Source organism: Apaloderma vittatum, unplaced genomic scaffold (genome assembly GCF_000703405.1).
Source record: "Apaloderma vittatum isolate BGI_N311 unplaced genomic scaffold, ASM70340v1 scaffold5801, whole genome shotgun sequence".
In the NCBI taxonomy this organism is placed as follows: domain Eukaryota; kingdom Metazoa; phylum Chordata; class Aves; order Trogoniformes; family Trogonidae; genus Apaloderma; species Apaloderma vittatum.
The window spans coordinates 43,642-58,033 of NW_009699579.1; the positions used below are offsets into that span (position 1 = coordinate 43,642).

Consider the following 14,392-nt stretch of genomic DNA (forward strand, 5'->3'; position numbering starts at 1 on the left):
ATCAAATGTCAAATAAGATCACCATTACATAGACAGGTTTGTATCTGTGTTGGAAGGCCTTTAAGCCAAAAAAACAGTGAAAAACCACCCTGGGTGATGCTCTGTGGCCTTTCAGTAAGCACTAAAGATAAATTTTGCTTTCTTTCTGGTATGACACCAGCAAAACCCCATCAAAATGATAGTGAATCAATGCCATGAAAACATGAAGTATTCATAGTAATTGAGAGGACACGGCTATAGTATCAATCAGGAAGAGCAGAGAAAAATGAAGGTTTAATATCGATTCTGTACAAAATGCTACCCATGGTGCATTACATGCTCCACTTGTGCTTACATTAGAAGCCAGTTGCTATGGCCCTTGTTCAGCAAGACATCTATGGGACAAAATGTTGGTATCAGTGTAGTGCTATAGACTTCATTTGATTATATATCCTTAAATTCTTACAGCTAAGCATATATTGATACACCTTTAAAAAGTAACTTTGTAAAGAATGCAACAATAAGATGAAAGATTCAGGTATTGAGAAGATAAAGAAGTTACTAAACAGAAACTGATGCATGCTTTTTACTTTTTGTCTTGCTTCTGCGTCACAATTCAGCAGACAGTTTGTTTAACGTGGCAGTTTCTACATCTCAAACTCCATGACAGCTGTTTGCAAAACATCAGCAATAGTAGACTAGTACCTTCAAATTTTTGAGGAAAATCAAATCCTTTATTGAAATTAAATTTGCTGTGCTAATCGTTTCCTATGTTGTTTAAAAGAAATTTGTTCTGGTGTAAAGCGCAGCATTCAGAGCACACAAAACTGAGTCATCATTTCTCTAACAAGAATAAGCTTACATCTTCGTCATCTCCTTCTTTCCATCACTTAAAATATGGAATGACTGGCCTACCCCCTAGGAGACTGTAGACAAGTATGCAACCTTTCTTCTGAACCTAATACAAAAGCATTAATCAAGGCAAACGTGATGATGTTTTGACGATGATGCCATCTGTACATGAGGAATTAGACTGGCTCTAAAACACTTTGCACCATGTAAGTAACCAGCAAGAGTGTTCAGTCATCATCAAATCTTTCCATGTTTTATCAAATTCACTCACAGACAAAATAAGCTCAAAAATGATCTTCATTCCTGTGATGTCCTGATTATTGTATTACGTACAGACAACATCAAAGAGGGGAGGGGGTTTGTAGTTAATGTCACAGTTGCATTTAGAATCTTATTGTTTAATTCTTAGCCATACAGAACAGTAATTTATTCATAGACTTGCATGAAACTAGCTTACGGCATGATTGTAAAACAAAATAAGGCTGCAGCAACTATGATCAAGAACTCAGTCACAGATTTTTGTACATCACAAATCACATTTGATATTAGATTCTAAGCTAAGCCAGAGATAACACTGTCCTACACCTTGGTTTCAGTGAGACACTTGAATTATGCAGAGATGTTTGGGACTTGAAGCACAGAGTTTTATTTATCTCAAAATTCCACTAACTTTAGAATAAAAAACTACCCAAAAACATTTTCTAAAGCGGTACAGACATCTTGCTTATTAGTCCAAATCATGCAATACAGTACCCTCTGAAATTAAAGCCAGTAACACAGTTACTTGGTATAAAATATTAATACTTTCTACGGTCTACATGTAATTCCTGTTTGTTGTGTAAAAATATTCTTATTATAACTATAATATCCCCTTGAGCTCATTCTCTGTTTCACCTTTACATTCTGTTTTGTTATAAACCAAATCACGGAATAACTACAACAAAGGTTCTCCCTGTCCTCTGTATTAGTGCATTATCCGGCAAAATAGAATCCTGATCCCAGCAGTGACTCCTAGCCATCACGAAACAAATAATCAATACAAATGAAAAAGGGCTACTTACCAGGAAATATAGATCCTTTTAAATATCCAATAACATTAGAAACTGTCTTGTAAGTTGTGACTGACTGAATATTCAGACTGATCATTTTTTTGCCTGCTAAAAAGAAAAAGAAAAAAAAGACAAAGAAAAAGAGAAATTTAAATTACATAGCACAGAAATCTACAGGCCGCAGTTATAAATTCCTCCTACATAAAAGTTAAAAAAAGAGTAAAACAAAGGAAAAAAAAAGTTACTGAAGAGGAACTAGAGATTAAAACATAAAATATTACTTTATTTTCTTATTTTAGCAGTAACACTCAAAGTTGGAATCTCAAAAGAGATCTCTACTCCTCGAGTTAAAAGATCATTGAATTCAGCCAATAAAAGCTGCTAGAATACAAGAGGAAAAAAAAAAGTATTAAGAAGAGTAGGACTTATGTAATTCTATGATAAGGAAATTTGTCTTAATCTTTATAGGTTTTTCTTACCTAATCATGCACCCAGGCCAATCTTTCAATAACATTCACAAAATTATATTTGGTTTATATTACACTATTCTTCTGTAGAAAATCCCCTATGCTAAATCAGATGGGACAAGTTAGACCTCTGCATTACTAATCACTTTGCCAGCACAGCCTTTGGCAATTTATTGTGAACTTATGCCAGCAGGAAACAGCTTTTGTTGGTTTAGCTGGTATCAACTGAGGAAAAGGCGCAAATACAAAGGCAGAGAAATTAAAAAACCTATTAAAGTGTAAGGGGCTTGGCAGTATGGCTGTGTCAGTCGAGACTGTAGCAGAGAAAAGTAAGTGTAAATAGCTTAAACAATAAATAACTGCCCTTTGCTGACAATTACTGTCATTCCCACTGTGCCCAGGATGGGACACACTAACCCCACTAACTCCTCCACTTTGTGGCAATGGAAGCAAAACAACTAACTACAGGGAGCCACCGGTACCTTTAAAATGTTTCGTTTGCATTAAAATAGATTGCATTAACATTCATCTCATCCCAAAGGTCATAACTTCTATCTGAGTCAAGCGAAAATGTCTTAAACCGCTCTAGTTTAAACACTAGCAATTGTCTGACAATAACCTCTGCATCACCCCAGACCTTCCCCGAGGTTCTCTCACGCCCGCGGTTACCGCACAACCCCCTCGACAGACCCATGTTTCAAGGCATCTTTGAGCCAGAATTCCTTCAATGTCCATATCCCAACTGTCACAGACCGATATTAAAATATTCCATGGACCATTCTGCGCTCTATCTCCCAGGCTATTATCCTCCCACTGATGTATTTCTAACAGTTTGTTTCCTGGCTTTGTTTTCTGCGATGCACAGAACACACAAATGGGGAGATTACTGCAACATGTAAAATAAAAACAATACATCTCTACAATACTGTTCTTCAGGGTTCATTTGGTAGTACTTCATCTGGTAAATTTACTTTAAAATCCTCTTAAAATCCAATGTAATTTCATTCACTTGTCTTCATTGATATTTGAAAAAGGCAAACCAACTGCTCAGAATTTTCTTTGTTTTAGAAAAATGCACCATCAATATTCACTCTACTTTCTACTCAGACAAAACCTCCTTCATATCAACAGACATGTCTTCTATGCGACAGCTCTGTTTGTGCCAGAATGCAACAGTAAAGAAAACGCAAGTCAAGCACAGCTAATTAAAAATAAAGCACGTCACACTATTTTACTTCTATGATTTTAAGTAATCGGAGTAAGTTAATATTTTGATCTGTCATGCATATTTGGGGGTTCAAGCCATAATTAAGTTTGCCCTTCTCATCTTAGCTACTGTAAGGTTTATTAACACCATGTGACGATGAATTTTGTTTGTTCTATAAATCTACAGATACTATTCTAGATTTTTAAAGAAAAATATTTTAAAAAGTACTAAACCAAAGGGCTCCCAGCACTGTACTGGCACCTATATTTTTTCTTGGTCTTTTAAAACAACATGAAAACAGTTTAGGGCTTCCATGTTGATTAAGCAGTTAAAAATTAATCTGTATTATGCGAGTTACTTCTTGCTGCTGTGTCTCACCTACAACCAATCTAGAGCCAATTTGCTCTGCTTAAAAATGATTTGCAAGACAAAACTGATTTCTTTTCTTTTTCTAACCCCACAACACTTCAGATATGTTTCTTTAGGCCCCACTTCAGACAAAAAGAAGATAAATCCTTTTGGCTTTTTTCCATAATCAACATCAACTATCCAGTCTTCAACTTGACAATAAAGAAACAGAAAATTAACTTCTGGCAATACACGTATTCTGGAATCAGATATTTGAGTTAATAGCCATGTAACACAGTAGTCAGCTTAAAGTGACTTGGGCTTAAAGGCTTAGTACACCAGATGAAAAGGCTGAAAGCACTCTTTGGAGCATACAGAAGAAGTGGAATTTAATCCCCTTTAAACAGTTCAGACAACAAACCTCTCTTTCTAATGCTATACTTCAAAGATCTTGACAACTTTCTTTTTTTTTTTTCCTGTATTCTCTAGAAAACTATGAGGAGATTTTGCTTAAAATTATTTGGGATACACTTTGAGTTCATGTAAGCCAAAAGCTACTTCTGAAATTGAAGGACAGAAAAGCATTTGTCAAAGTTATTTATTTATTGACTTGAAATCTGTAAATTGTCTCATACCACATGATTGCCCTTCTCCTCTCACAATTACATAGTTATACACATGGTTACTTTGCACATATTTGACTGACAAATACAGAACTTCAGATAAGCAAAAAACTACTACTTGCAGCCCGGAAAATGAGTTCTGACAGATGATGATGACTGGACTGTGAAGTGGACTGTGAACTGGCTCACAGAGTTCAGAGGGTTGTGATCAGGGGCACAGAGTCAAGTTGGAGGCCTGTGGCCAGTGGTGTTCCCCAGGGATCAGTGCTGGGGCCAGTTTTGTTTAATATCTTCGTCCACAACCTGGATGAGGGGATAGAGTGCACCCTCAGCAAGTTCGCTGACGATACAACACTGGGAGGGTTGGCTGACACACCGAAGGCTGTGTTGCCATCCAATGAGATCTGGACAGGCTGGAGAGCTGGGTGAAGGTGAACCTTGTGAAGTTCAATAAGGGCAAGTGTAGAGTCCTGCATCTAGGGAGGAATAACACCAGGCACCAGGACAAATTGGGGGTCGCCCTGCTGGAAAGCAGCCCCGTGGAGAAAGACCTTGGAGTCCCAGTGGGCAGTGAGTTGTCCATGGGACAGCAACGTGCCCTTGTGGCCAAGAGGGCCAGTGGGATCCTGGAGTGCATTAAGAAAAGTGTGTCCAGCAGGTCTAGGGAGGTTCTCCTCCCCGTCTATTCTGCCCGGATGAGACCACCCCTGGAATCCTGTGTCCAGTTTTGGGCTCCCCAATTCAAGAGAGACAGGGACCTACTGGAGAGAGTCCAACGGAGAGCTGCGAGGATGATTAAAGGACTTGAACATCTCTCCTGTGAAGAGAGACTGAGGGAACTGGGGCTGTTTAGTCTGGAAAAGAGAAGGCTGAGAGGGGATCTTATTAATGTGTACAAATACCTGGGAAGTGGGGGTCAAGTGGAAGGGACCAGTCTCTTTTCAATGGTGCCCAGTAATAGGACAAGGAATAATGGGTTTAAGTTAGAATATAGGAAATTCCATCTAAACATGAGGAGAAACTTTTTCACTGTGAGGGTGACGGAATCCTGGCACAGGCTGCCCAGGGAGGTTGTGTAGTCCTTGTCTCTGGAGACTTTCAAAACTCGCCTGGACGCCTTCCTGTGTGATCTACTGTAGGTGATCCCGCTCTGGCAGGGAGGTTGGACTTGATGATCTTTAGAGGTCTCTTCCAACCCCTGACATTCTATTATTCTATGACTTCTTTTGTGCTTTCAACCTTATCTCAAGCTCACAGTAACACAGAATAATTTAATTTTGAGCCTGATTTTAAAAAATGTTAGTTAAAATCTTGGATCCTGATCATACTAAATACCCATAGTTACACAATTTTCTGAGCGTTCTTAGAAGTACTGGATTTTTAAAAGCATCATTAGGAAATCAGATTTAAATCTGAGCTAATTTGACAAGATTTTTGCTACTCAGACACAAAAAGTCTCCTACATGCACATTTAACTCCAGTATAGAAGCAGCAAGTACTAACTGAAGTCATGCATTTCGATAACATAGTTCTTAGATCATAAAACCAGAAGTTATTTCAAAAGATTGCAGAAACAAGATACACTGAATAACTTCGAGTAAACCAGTTTTTAACACGAATCTAATTCCTGAACCAATATAAACCACACCTGAATAAATTTACATCAGTTTGAAATCACAATTAAAGTTTAACTTTCAAACATCATCAAACACCCATGGCCATGTTGCTCAGGGGCCACTAATTCATCTGAAGCAGTCAGGAAAAAATGACATTCAACAGATTTCTTTTCCTAGTTATTTGAAAATCTTAAGTCAGGCTCTAATAACTCAACTGCTAAGTCTTTTGAGCACACGTTACGAAGCTTTTCAGACACCCCTTAATGGTCCTATTTTTTTTCAATAATCAAAGTACAGTTTTCCTAAAATTAATTGCCCCAAGAATTGAGGCTTTAAAGTAATATCAAATACCACAGAACACGACAATGCAGTAAGAACTGCACTCACTTTAGAAACACCATAAGCTATTTACATGTAACAAATAATCAAATATGCAATAAATTTCTTACATTCGATTGGTGATAATGTACAGAATAACATGGACTGGTATGTATTATTTGGAATACTCTGTTAAATACCCTGATATATCATAAGTATACATGAGAACATATAACAGTAGATATTGCTGTCATTTGAAACAAATGCTTCACTTTCATTAGACATTTTCTAGAATAACTGAGTAAAATGCCAAGCTACTACTCCAATACTAGATCGCCCAGTAAATGTGCTTTTTAAAAATCTTACTGGACTGTGAAAAATATATTTCTGTTTGTTCTGAGTATTTTATCACGTCTACTTCAGTGCAAAACCTTATCTACATTATATTTTATATCAGTTTTCAATTAAGAGCATGACTTTAAAAGAATAAATTTATCATCATAAGCAGTTATGTAACAATAGAACTTACCTATCAAATATATATGCAGCACAACTACATACTTACTAGAGCAAATAAAATAGTATATACTTAATAATTTATTATCTCTGAAAACAATACTGTGTGACTCTATCAAATTGCAAAAATCAATACTGAATCTATGACAATGTACAGTATTGTTGAATTATAAAACTATTTGTGCAGGAATATGTCACAACTCCTGGACAGATATCCTTGTAATAAAAAGCCTTTATTGGTGGTGTTTTTGTGTTCAAGCAATATACCATCTAGATTTGGTCTCTTTGAAATCTAGTATCCCTATTTTTTCCCCTTACTAGATTTTTATTTGATTAACCAGCTATGTTGTCTATTAACAATAAATTCTGCTTTTCAAGAGGTTATCCACAGACCCTGGATCCTCAAGTCCAATCTTTGTCTGAAGAACCTAATGAATAAACTTTTGCTATTTGATCATATTTTCTGACCTACATCAAGGAATCCAGCAATAAATCTATCCACAGAAAAGGCTTCTGAAAGTAAGTGATGTCTAAAATTACATCCTCTAAGGAGGCTCTAAACTGGGATGGCCTAATACAGTACAGAATAAATGTATCACACTCAATAGCAAAGACAGAACAATTCTGAATATATATTTTGACCAGTTACAATACTGGTAGAAAAATTCTTGAGGCTTCAAGCAGGAACAGAGGGAAGATACATAAAAAATGTTTAACTGTTTATGCTTAATTCTTTTCATTAACTTCTATTTTAAAAAGATTTTAAAGCAATCACAGAAGGAAAATCCAAGAGCATTAGCACACATTTGGAATTTTTCACATGCAGAATGTCTGTACTACATCTGATTTCCCTACTTAACATGTACTACTTAGAAATACCAGTAAGCAATATCTGCAGAACATCTTTGCATTTCTACTGTTATGCACAATGAATTCCAATTTGGTAGACACAGCAACATGTACTGGCACACAATATGCTTCTATTTGTTTTCTTGGTTTTATGTTTAGCTTAGTGCAAACACATAGAAATTATGGGAGTGTTTGCATATTGATACCATAGTGCATGATGGCACAGTCAGAGTTTATTAAATATGGTGCTCTTTCTTTTCTCTGACAGGCAGCAAGCTACAAAAGAAGAAAAACATATGACAACATCACCAGGCTGTAGCCTAGCTGAAAAAATCATATATATTCTGCATCTTTTCATGTCCTTTCTCCAACTGAAGACAGCTTGATTTGCACTAGTGCAGCAGTTGGCAGAGAACTCTATTTGTCTTGGACTATGATCATATAATACGTAAACCAACAAGTCTTCTAATTATTCCTTTTGTATAATTGATGACTCTAATTTCACAAGATCAGAGTTGACTATAAAACTTGGTATAAAGATCATCTTATATGTGGAGTTGTTTAAAACAGATGTTCAGAGTCTTAAAAAAATTCTTCTTTATATTATGCTGCAAATCCTTTTAGTAACAGTTGTTTCTGGTTATCTGCTCCACTCTCACCTTTTTTTGGTAGAGGATGTGGACTTGTTAGCAGTCTACAACGAACTTTTGCATCACAGTTATTAAGATGATTCAGTATTGACACAATTCAAGTTAATTAAACTATTCATGCTTTGGTTTTACTACTTTATAAGTTAAAATATAAAAAATTACACCTATTTCACATCACAGGAGTTCATAAGAAAAGGGATCTGCTTCCATGTATGTTAAGTCTACTGGTATTTTCTGAAGTAATAAAACCTCAACTACCTTCGTTGATCCAGACAAACACGGAAATAGGGTTGGATTTAAACAGCAGTTGGCTAACAAAACTTGAAGCCTTTAAATAAGATCAATGCATGAATACTTGCATTAGACTTCCTTTAATTTGAATTAGACTGCTCAGGGGTACAAGGTCAGACCAACTGGTCGACTATCCCTTATCTCCAAGAGTGAGCAAAAACACAGATGTGGAGAAGAACATAAGAATAGCATGAGTGAACAGTGATCCTTTCCTAAGACGTTATTGTGTCCTCCAGTGACACAAAAGTAGTGTAGTCAAAGGGGAGGATGGGCGGCTCTATGTGTGTTTAAACTCTTTCGACTGGTTATTTTTTCCTCAGTGAATTTTTAAGTGGCCCTTTTTGAATTATGTGAATTTTTAGCATGCACAATATCTTGTGGCTGAAGAGGAAGGAGGAAAAGGGAACTTTATTAATAGCCATTTATGAATAACTTGAACACCTCCCATCACATATCCCTATCTCTGTCTCTTACCGTTACAAGTAATTTTTATTTTTCTTATTGTTTCCTATAATTTTAAAAGGGTAGGTAGCCATGCAAATGCATTTCCTCATGCATTATGTTATCTCATTGTTTTCAGGTTCTGGAGAGGATCTCAGTTGAGAACCTCTCTGACAATATCCCCTGGATCTCCCTATTTACAAGTCTGGCAACACAAATTCCTCAGAGTTCCATTCATCCTCTCAAAAAATATGACACCTTTTTCTTTATATACCATATGACAATGTAAGCTACTTAATCATGCAAGCTGATCTGTGAAATCCTCAGGTCTGCCACAGACAGCAGGAGATTGATCTCTCCTGAAATCTTAGATCTTTCTCATCTTCTGTCTTCTCAGATGTGAATCATATGAGTATAAAAACCGACACTTAAAACCAAAGAGAAAACATACACATAGATCTCTAGTATTTTTGACTGCCAGACTTCCAGGCTACCGAGTTTTCCACTTAACACCAAAGTACCTGGTCATTAGGGTTGAAAAACACTTTGTAAAACAAATTCTGCTGGATATATTTACTTTAAGTACTCAAGAGACTCATTTAAAAGGGATTATTTGCACCTGATTAAAATCTACCAACTGGAAGGTAACTTAACAAACAACAAAGTAAGTTTACTGCAACACAGCAGGACTTTCTTCATTTATGTTTATAGGAGTGCTTTAGTTTTACGGCAATCATCACAATGTTCCACCAAATATCCTAGTGATACTCCATAAAAAAAAAGCAAGTTTAAGAAGCGTACGGCTTCTCTATAAAACTTCACTCCTAAATTCCTTCTAATTGCCCATTTTGGTGAAAAAGTTCATGAGAGTACAGAATTCCAGATTAATGGGGATTAACAACGACGCACCACATGAAACAGAAAGAAAATCTAATTACTAACTTCAACTAACACAAAACTAATAACTAACTTCAATTCCCAGTATTCACTTTGTAGGTTCTAAGCATTTGATATATATCAGATGTTTCTCTCCTTATCCTCCTACTCCCTCTGTCACATTATGTCTCTTCAAAACTGCAAGGCTAAGGGAAAAAAGAGGCAATGTGAGAAAACTATATATAAATGTTTAATCATTACTGATGAATCTGCTCTTCAGCTTTTTGAAACATACTGATGAAAGAATGATGATCGTTTTATTCTAACAAATTTTAAGCCAACCAATCATCTGAATTGCTCATCCACTTCCTTTGACAGATAAGTGATGAGTTCTACGTCAGAAGTGAAATCTCTCTCCTAAGCTTCTTCAAATCAACAGGAAGACTGCAAATTCAGCCTTCACTGTTCTCTGTTCAGCATTTTCTCCTTAGATATTACTATTAGTAAATAGTTATGCAAGATTTCTTATCATGGGACCAGTCTTTTTCTCTTCCACTAAGGCTGTTCCTGAACAGTTCAGCACACCATATGCTCCTGCACATCTATAGTTTCACTACTATTTCAGGGCAAAATATATCATAATGCATTACAGAATTATGCAAGGTTTCATAATATAGACCCTATGTGCTCAATAAATTAAGATTTTAATTTTTTTTTTAAATCCCCCACGGATAACTGTGGTTCAGAATCTTTACATAAAATTAGTCACAAGCTGTTGTGTTCAACCAGAGTCAGCTGGACACAGAGTGGCTCTTACTAGAATTTTCCAATACGCAGAACTCCTGCCTTCTCATGGAAATAAAATAGACACGCCACACCATACAGAAAAAAGTAGTATAACTATCCTTTAGGTGAATCAGTCCTGTAGATGATACACAAAGCTTTTTGAGAAATAGCCAGCGTAGGCTTTCACCTTTCTGAAATAAGTGCCATTTGCCAGCCCAAACTCATGCTTTCCTGCAGGCACTTCAGCTGTTGAAAATACCTACTAGCAGGCTTCACACATCTTACCTGGGATGGTTAAGCTCTTGTTCCTTCCCAAGGACCTTTTCCCATCTATATAGCCTTTGCCTACCGGTTGTGAGGAAGATCAGTTCATCGTTAAAATACCTAGTGAGCTGTGTGTGGAGAGCAACAGACCTGCCTAACCACAACAGCTTAAGCCATGAAGCATGAGGCCTCTTCTGCCTTTCTTTTTAATATGCATAACTGTAAATGCTAACACAAGCCATAAAATTAATCAATTCTTTTTTATGCCTTCTTGTATTGTATTCCTATTCCATAATAACTTTCCAAAGGCACTAAACAAGTGACACAGCACATACATGATAGTACAATGGTTGCCCTTAAATTTTGCTTTTACTATTATCATCACTGTATCTAGCACAGAATACAGTGGATAACTTGTCTCCCCCTTCCAAGACTACTGTTTCAAATCAATTCATTTGAACAGGTGTTATAAGAAAATCTACCATTTTTTTCTGCTTTTTTTTTTTTTTCTGGTGAAAGCTAGAGTACTACAAAACAAAAAATCAAGACAGAATTACTGTTTAAACATGCACCTCATCTAGAACGTTACGTGGATGGTGTTGCTTCCTTCACTGAAACACCACGCAGTGTCTTTGCTGGCAGGTTGTATTCTCTGTATGACTTTGCTAATGGCATTATCTCTGAAGAGATACTCTGAATACATTCTTCCATTACATCTAGCTCTACTCAAGGTATTTTGTTCTTATCATGATTACCGCTTTCCTGGTGAAATGTGGAGGAAAAAAGCTGCCAGAAGGTTCAGGCAACAACGTATTTTTTATTCTATAGCAGATACAAATTAAGGAACACTGAAAGAATTATAGTAGCATTATGCCAGAGGCAGAAAAACAGACACAGAATAACTTTAATACTGCTGGTGATGTCTTAATGTAAAAATCACATTCTTAGTAGTAAAACAAGGGCTAACAAACCATACTGCAGCACTAACAAAATCTCCCTAGCAATAGAATCTAGACAGAGATTCTTCTTAGGTCAGTATTAAAAATTAGAGCTTACTGTCATACACCACAACACTTTTTTTGGTCTTTTAATCAAAACTTCCATTTATCATATTTTGGGAGCATAACTCTTAGTTTATTCACAGTCTCTTCTAGAAAGCAGCTAAACAAAAACTTACTTATAGTCTGCTAAACCTCTTAGTTATATACAGTTACAGAAAATGGATTTGGAGTCCTTAAAGAACATTTAAATAATCTTTTCTTCTAAGTATGAAAAAGCATTACCTGTAGCTGGCAGTTGGAGAGGTATACATCTATCCCGTTGGACAGTGTCCTCAGGTAGAGAAATAAGTTTTTTGGCAAGCATCGCAGAAATTGGTTGGACTAACAGTGTTGTAAGGTTCAGTCGATTTTGTCTGTAGCTTCCATCTTAAACAACAGAAAGAGAACAGGAATTAGTAAATGAAAATTAGAAGACTTCTCTTCTGCATAAACTAAACAAGAAAAGCAATTATCTACAATGTAGCTTAAAATAACTGATTTAGTCTTTTTTTTTTTTACTCATCTTACTGAAAAAAATCATTTTAAGAACATGTGCCATAAAATTATATGTATATACTACAGCTCTTGTGGAATATTTCCACAAGAAAGAAATATATATTAGATTGTGACTTAAACATAAAAAATTGAATTGGTGTGTAGTTAAATGATTTAGCAAAACCCAGAATTACTGATCAGAAATAACTTCCAAATTCAAGTAAGAACTGAACACTGCCTTACCGGGAAGAGCTGACATTTAAACATCCTGAAATCACGCGTAAGTATTTGTCTGCACTGAACGACGCTACTACTGATAAGGCTCATCATTGTGTGAGGGAAGTCAAAATGTTTGAATTCTACAGAACTTGTGCTACTTAGCACTAAAACCATTCAAGGAGTGAGCTTTCACACAAACAAGCTTTTGTGAGAACTTTGACAAGAAACGCACCCCAGAAGATGTACGTTGATAATATACCAGCAACTTGATGAGATTATGCTTCCTTGCATATACCAAAAACCATGGAAGTTTTAATACACACCTTCCTCTTTTAAAAATACAATCTGACTATCTCAATGACTCAAAGTTGCTTTAATGTAGTGTGGTGACTATAGTCTGTTTATTTTATAAATGCAAGGGTGCTTCTGTGATGAAAAGTCGAAGGCTCAGTTGAATGAGGTCTGGGATAAGAGTGGACTAAAGACACAAATGTCAAGTGGAGGAAGGGATAGATCAGACAACACCCAAATACTTCATTTACAGCTTTAATATCTTAAGCCACAGCACAAACCTCACAATATCAGCAGATCAATGCACATTTTAAAATCTCTTTTAACTGAAAATAACATGAGTTTCCATACACATCACTGTCCAACATTTAAGCACAGGAAGGCTGCTGATGAGATAATGAGATATTTTGGGAGACCAGTGATATAAATGGAAAAAAAAGTGGCAAGATCTGCATCTGGAAATGCTCTGAAGCACCTCAGGACAAAATGATGATTTTTTTTTTCAACTAATTCAGCTGGCCTAATGAATCTTTTTCACAATATAAGATAGAGACTGAAGTATAGGACAAAAAAAAATAATTAATATATAGGAAGGCACATTTGAAGTTATCTGGAAGAAAAAGTTTCTAAGAGAAGGAACTCATAAAGACTTGCCTATGCAGGTGGCAAAATCTCTACAACAGAGATCTTTTTAAAGAAAAGATTAAACAAACACCTGTCAGGAATGACGTAGATATGGCTGATCCCTTCCCTGAGGGAATGTGCTAGATTAGGTGACCTCTTGACTTTTTTACTAGGCTCAATCTCTATACGATTGTCTAGCAACAGAACTTCCTTAACTTTTTCAACAATGCAGTAGTGATATTAAGATTTAAAAATGCTTGAAAAAAACCCCACATAACAAACAAGTGAGAGTTCCTTTCCCTCTGCCACTCATGTATTAGTTTCCGTGAGAGCACCTTGTTCAGGAGACTGAGGAAAGCTCTTTGCATTGTGGTCAGGATTCAAAAGTGAAAGCTTAAGACCAATCTCCACCAGTAAAACCCAGTGCACACTGAAGAAGTATGGAGATTTCCAGGGCTGCTAGTTAAAGCACAATCACTCTGGTTCTAAATTCTCATGGGCTTGGTGCTGTACCAACTGCAAAACAGAGCAGTGCAACTTCATAAAGAAACCAATGTATCGAAAGCACTTTATGAGATTCTTGCTTGCTCT

General features: G+C 36.3%; 1 protein-coding gene across 1 annotated transcript in view; it reads right to left on the reverse strand.

The window, feature by feature from the left end:
* NAALADL2 (N-acetylated alpha-linked acidic dipeptidase-like 2) overlaps positions 1 to 14,392 on the reverse strand; it is a gene marked incomplete at its 3' end in the record, with an annotated part of 181,204 nt that overhangs the window by 33,315 nt on the left and 133,497 nt on the right. The window contains exons 5-6 of the mRNA XM_009878431.1: positions 12,416 to 12,559; positions 1,893 to 1,985 (exon numbers count right to left, since the gene is read on the reverse strand). Of these exons, the coding sequence (XP_009876733.1) occupies positions 1,893 to 1,985; positions 12,416 to 12,559 (237 nt within the window). The remainder of the gene's footprint in view (positions 1 to 1,892; positions 1,986 to 12,415; positions 12,560 to 14,392) is intronic.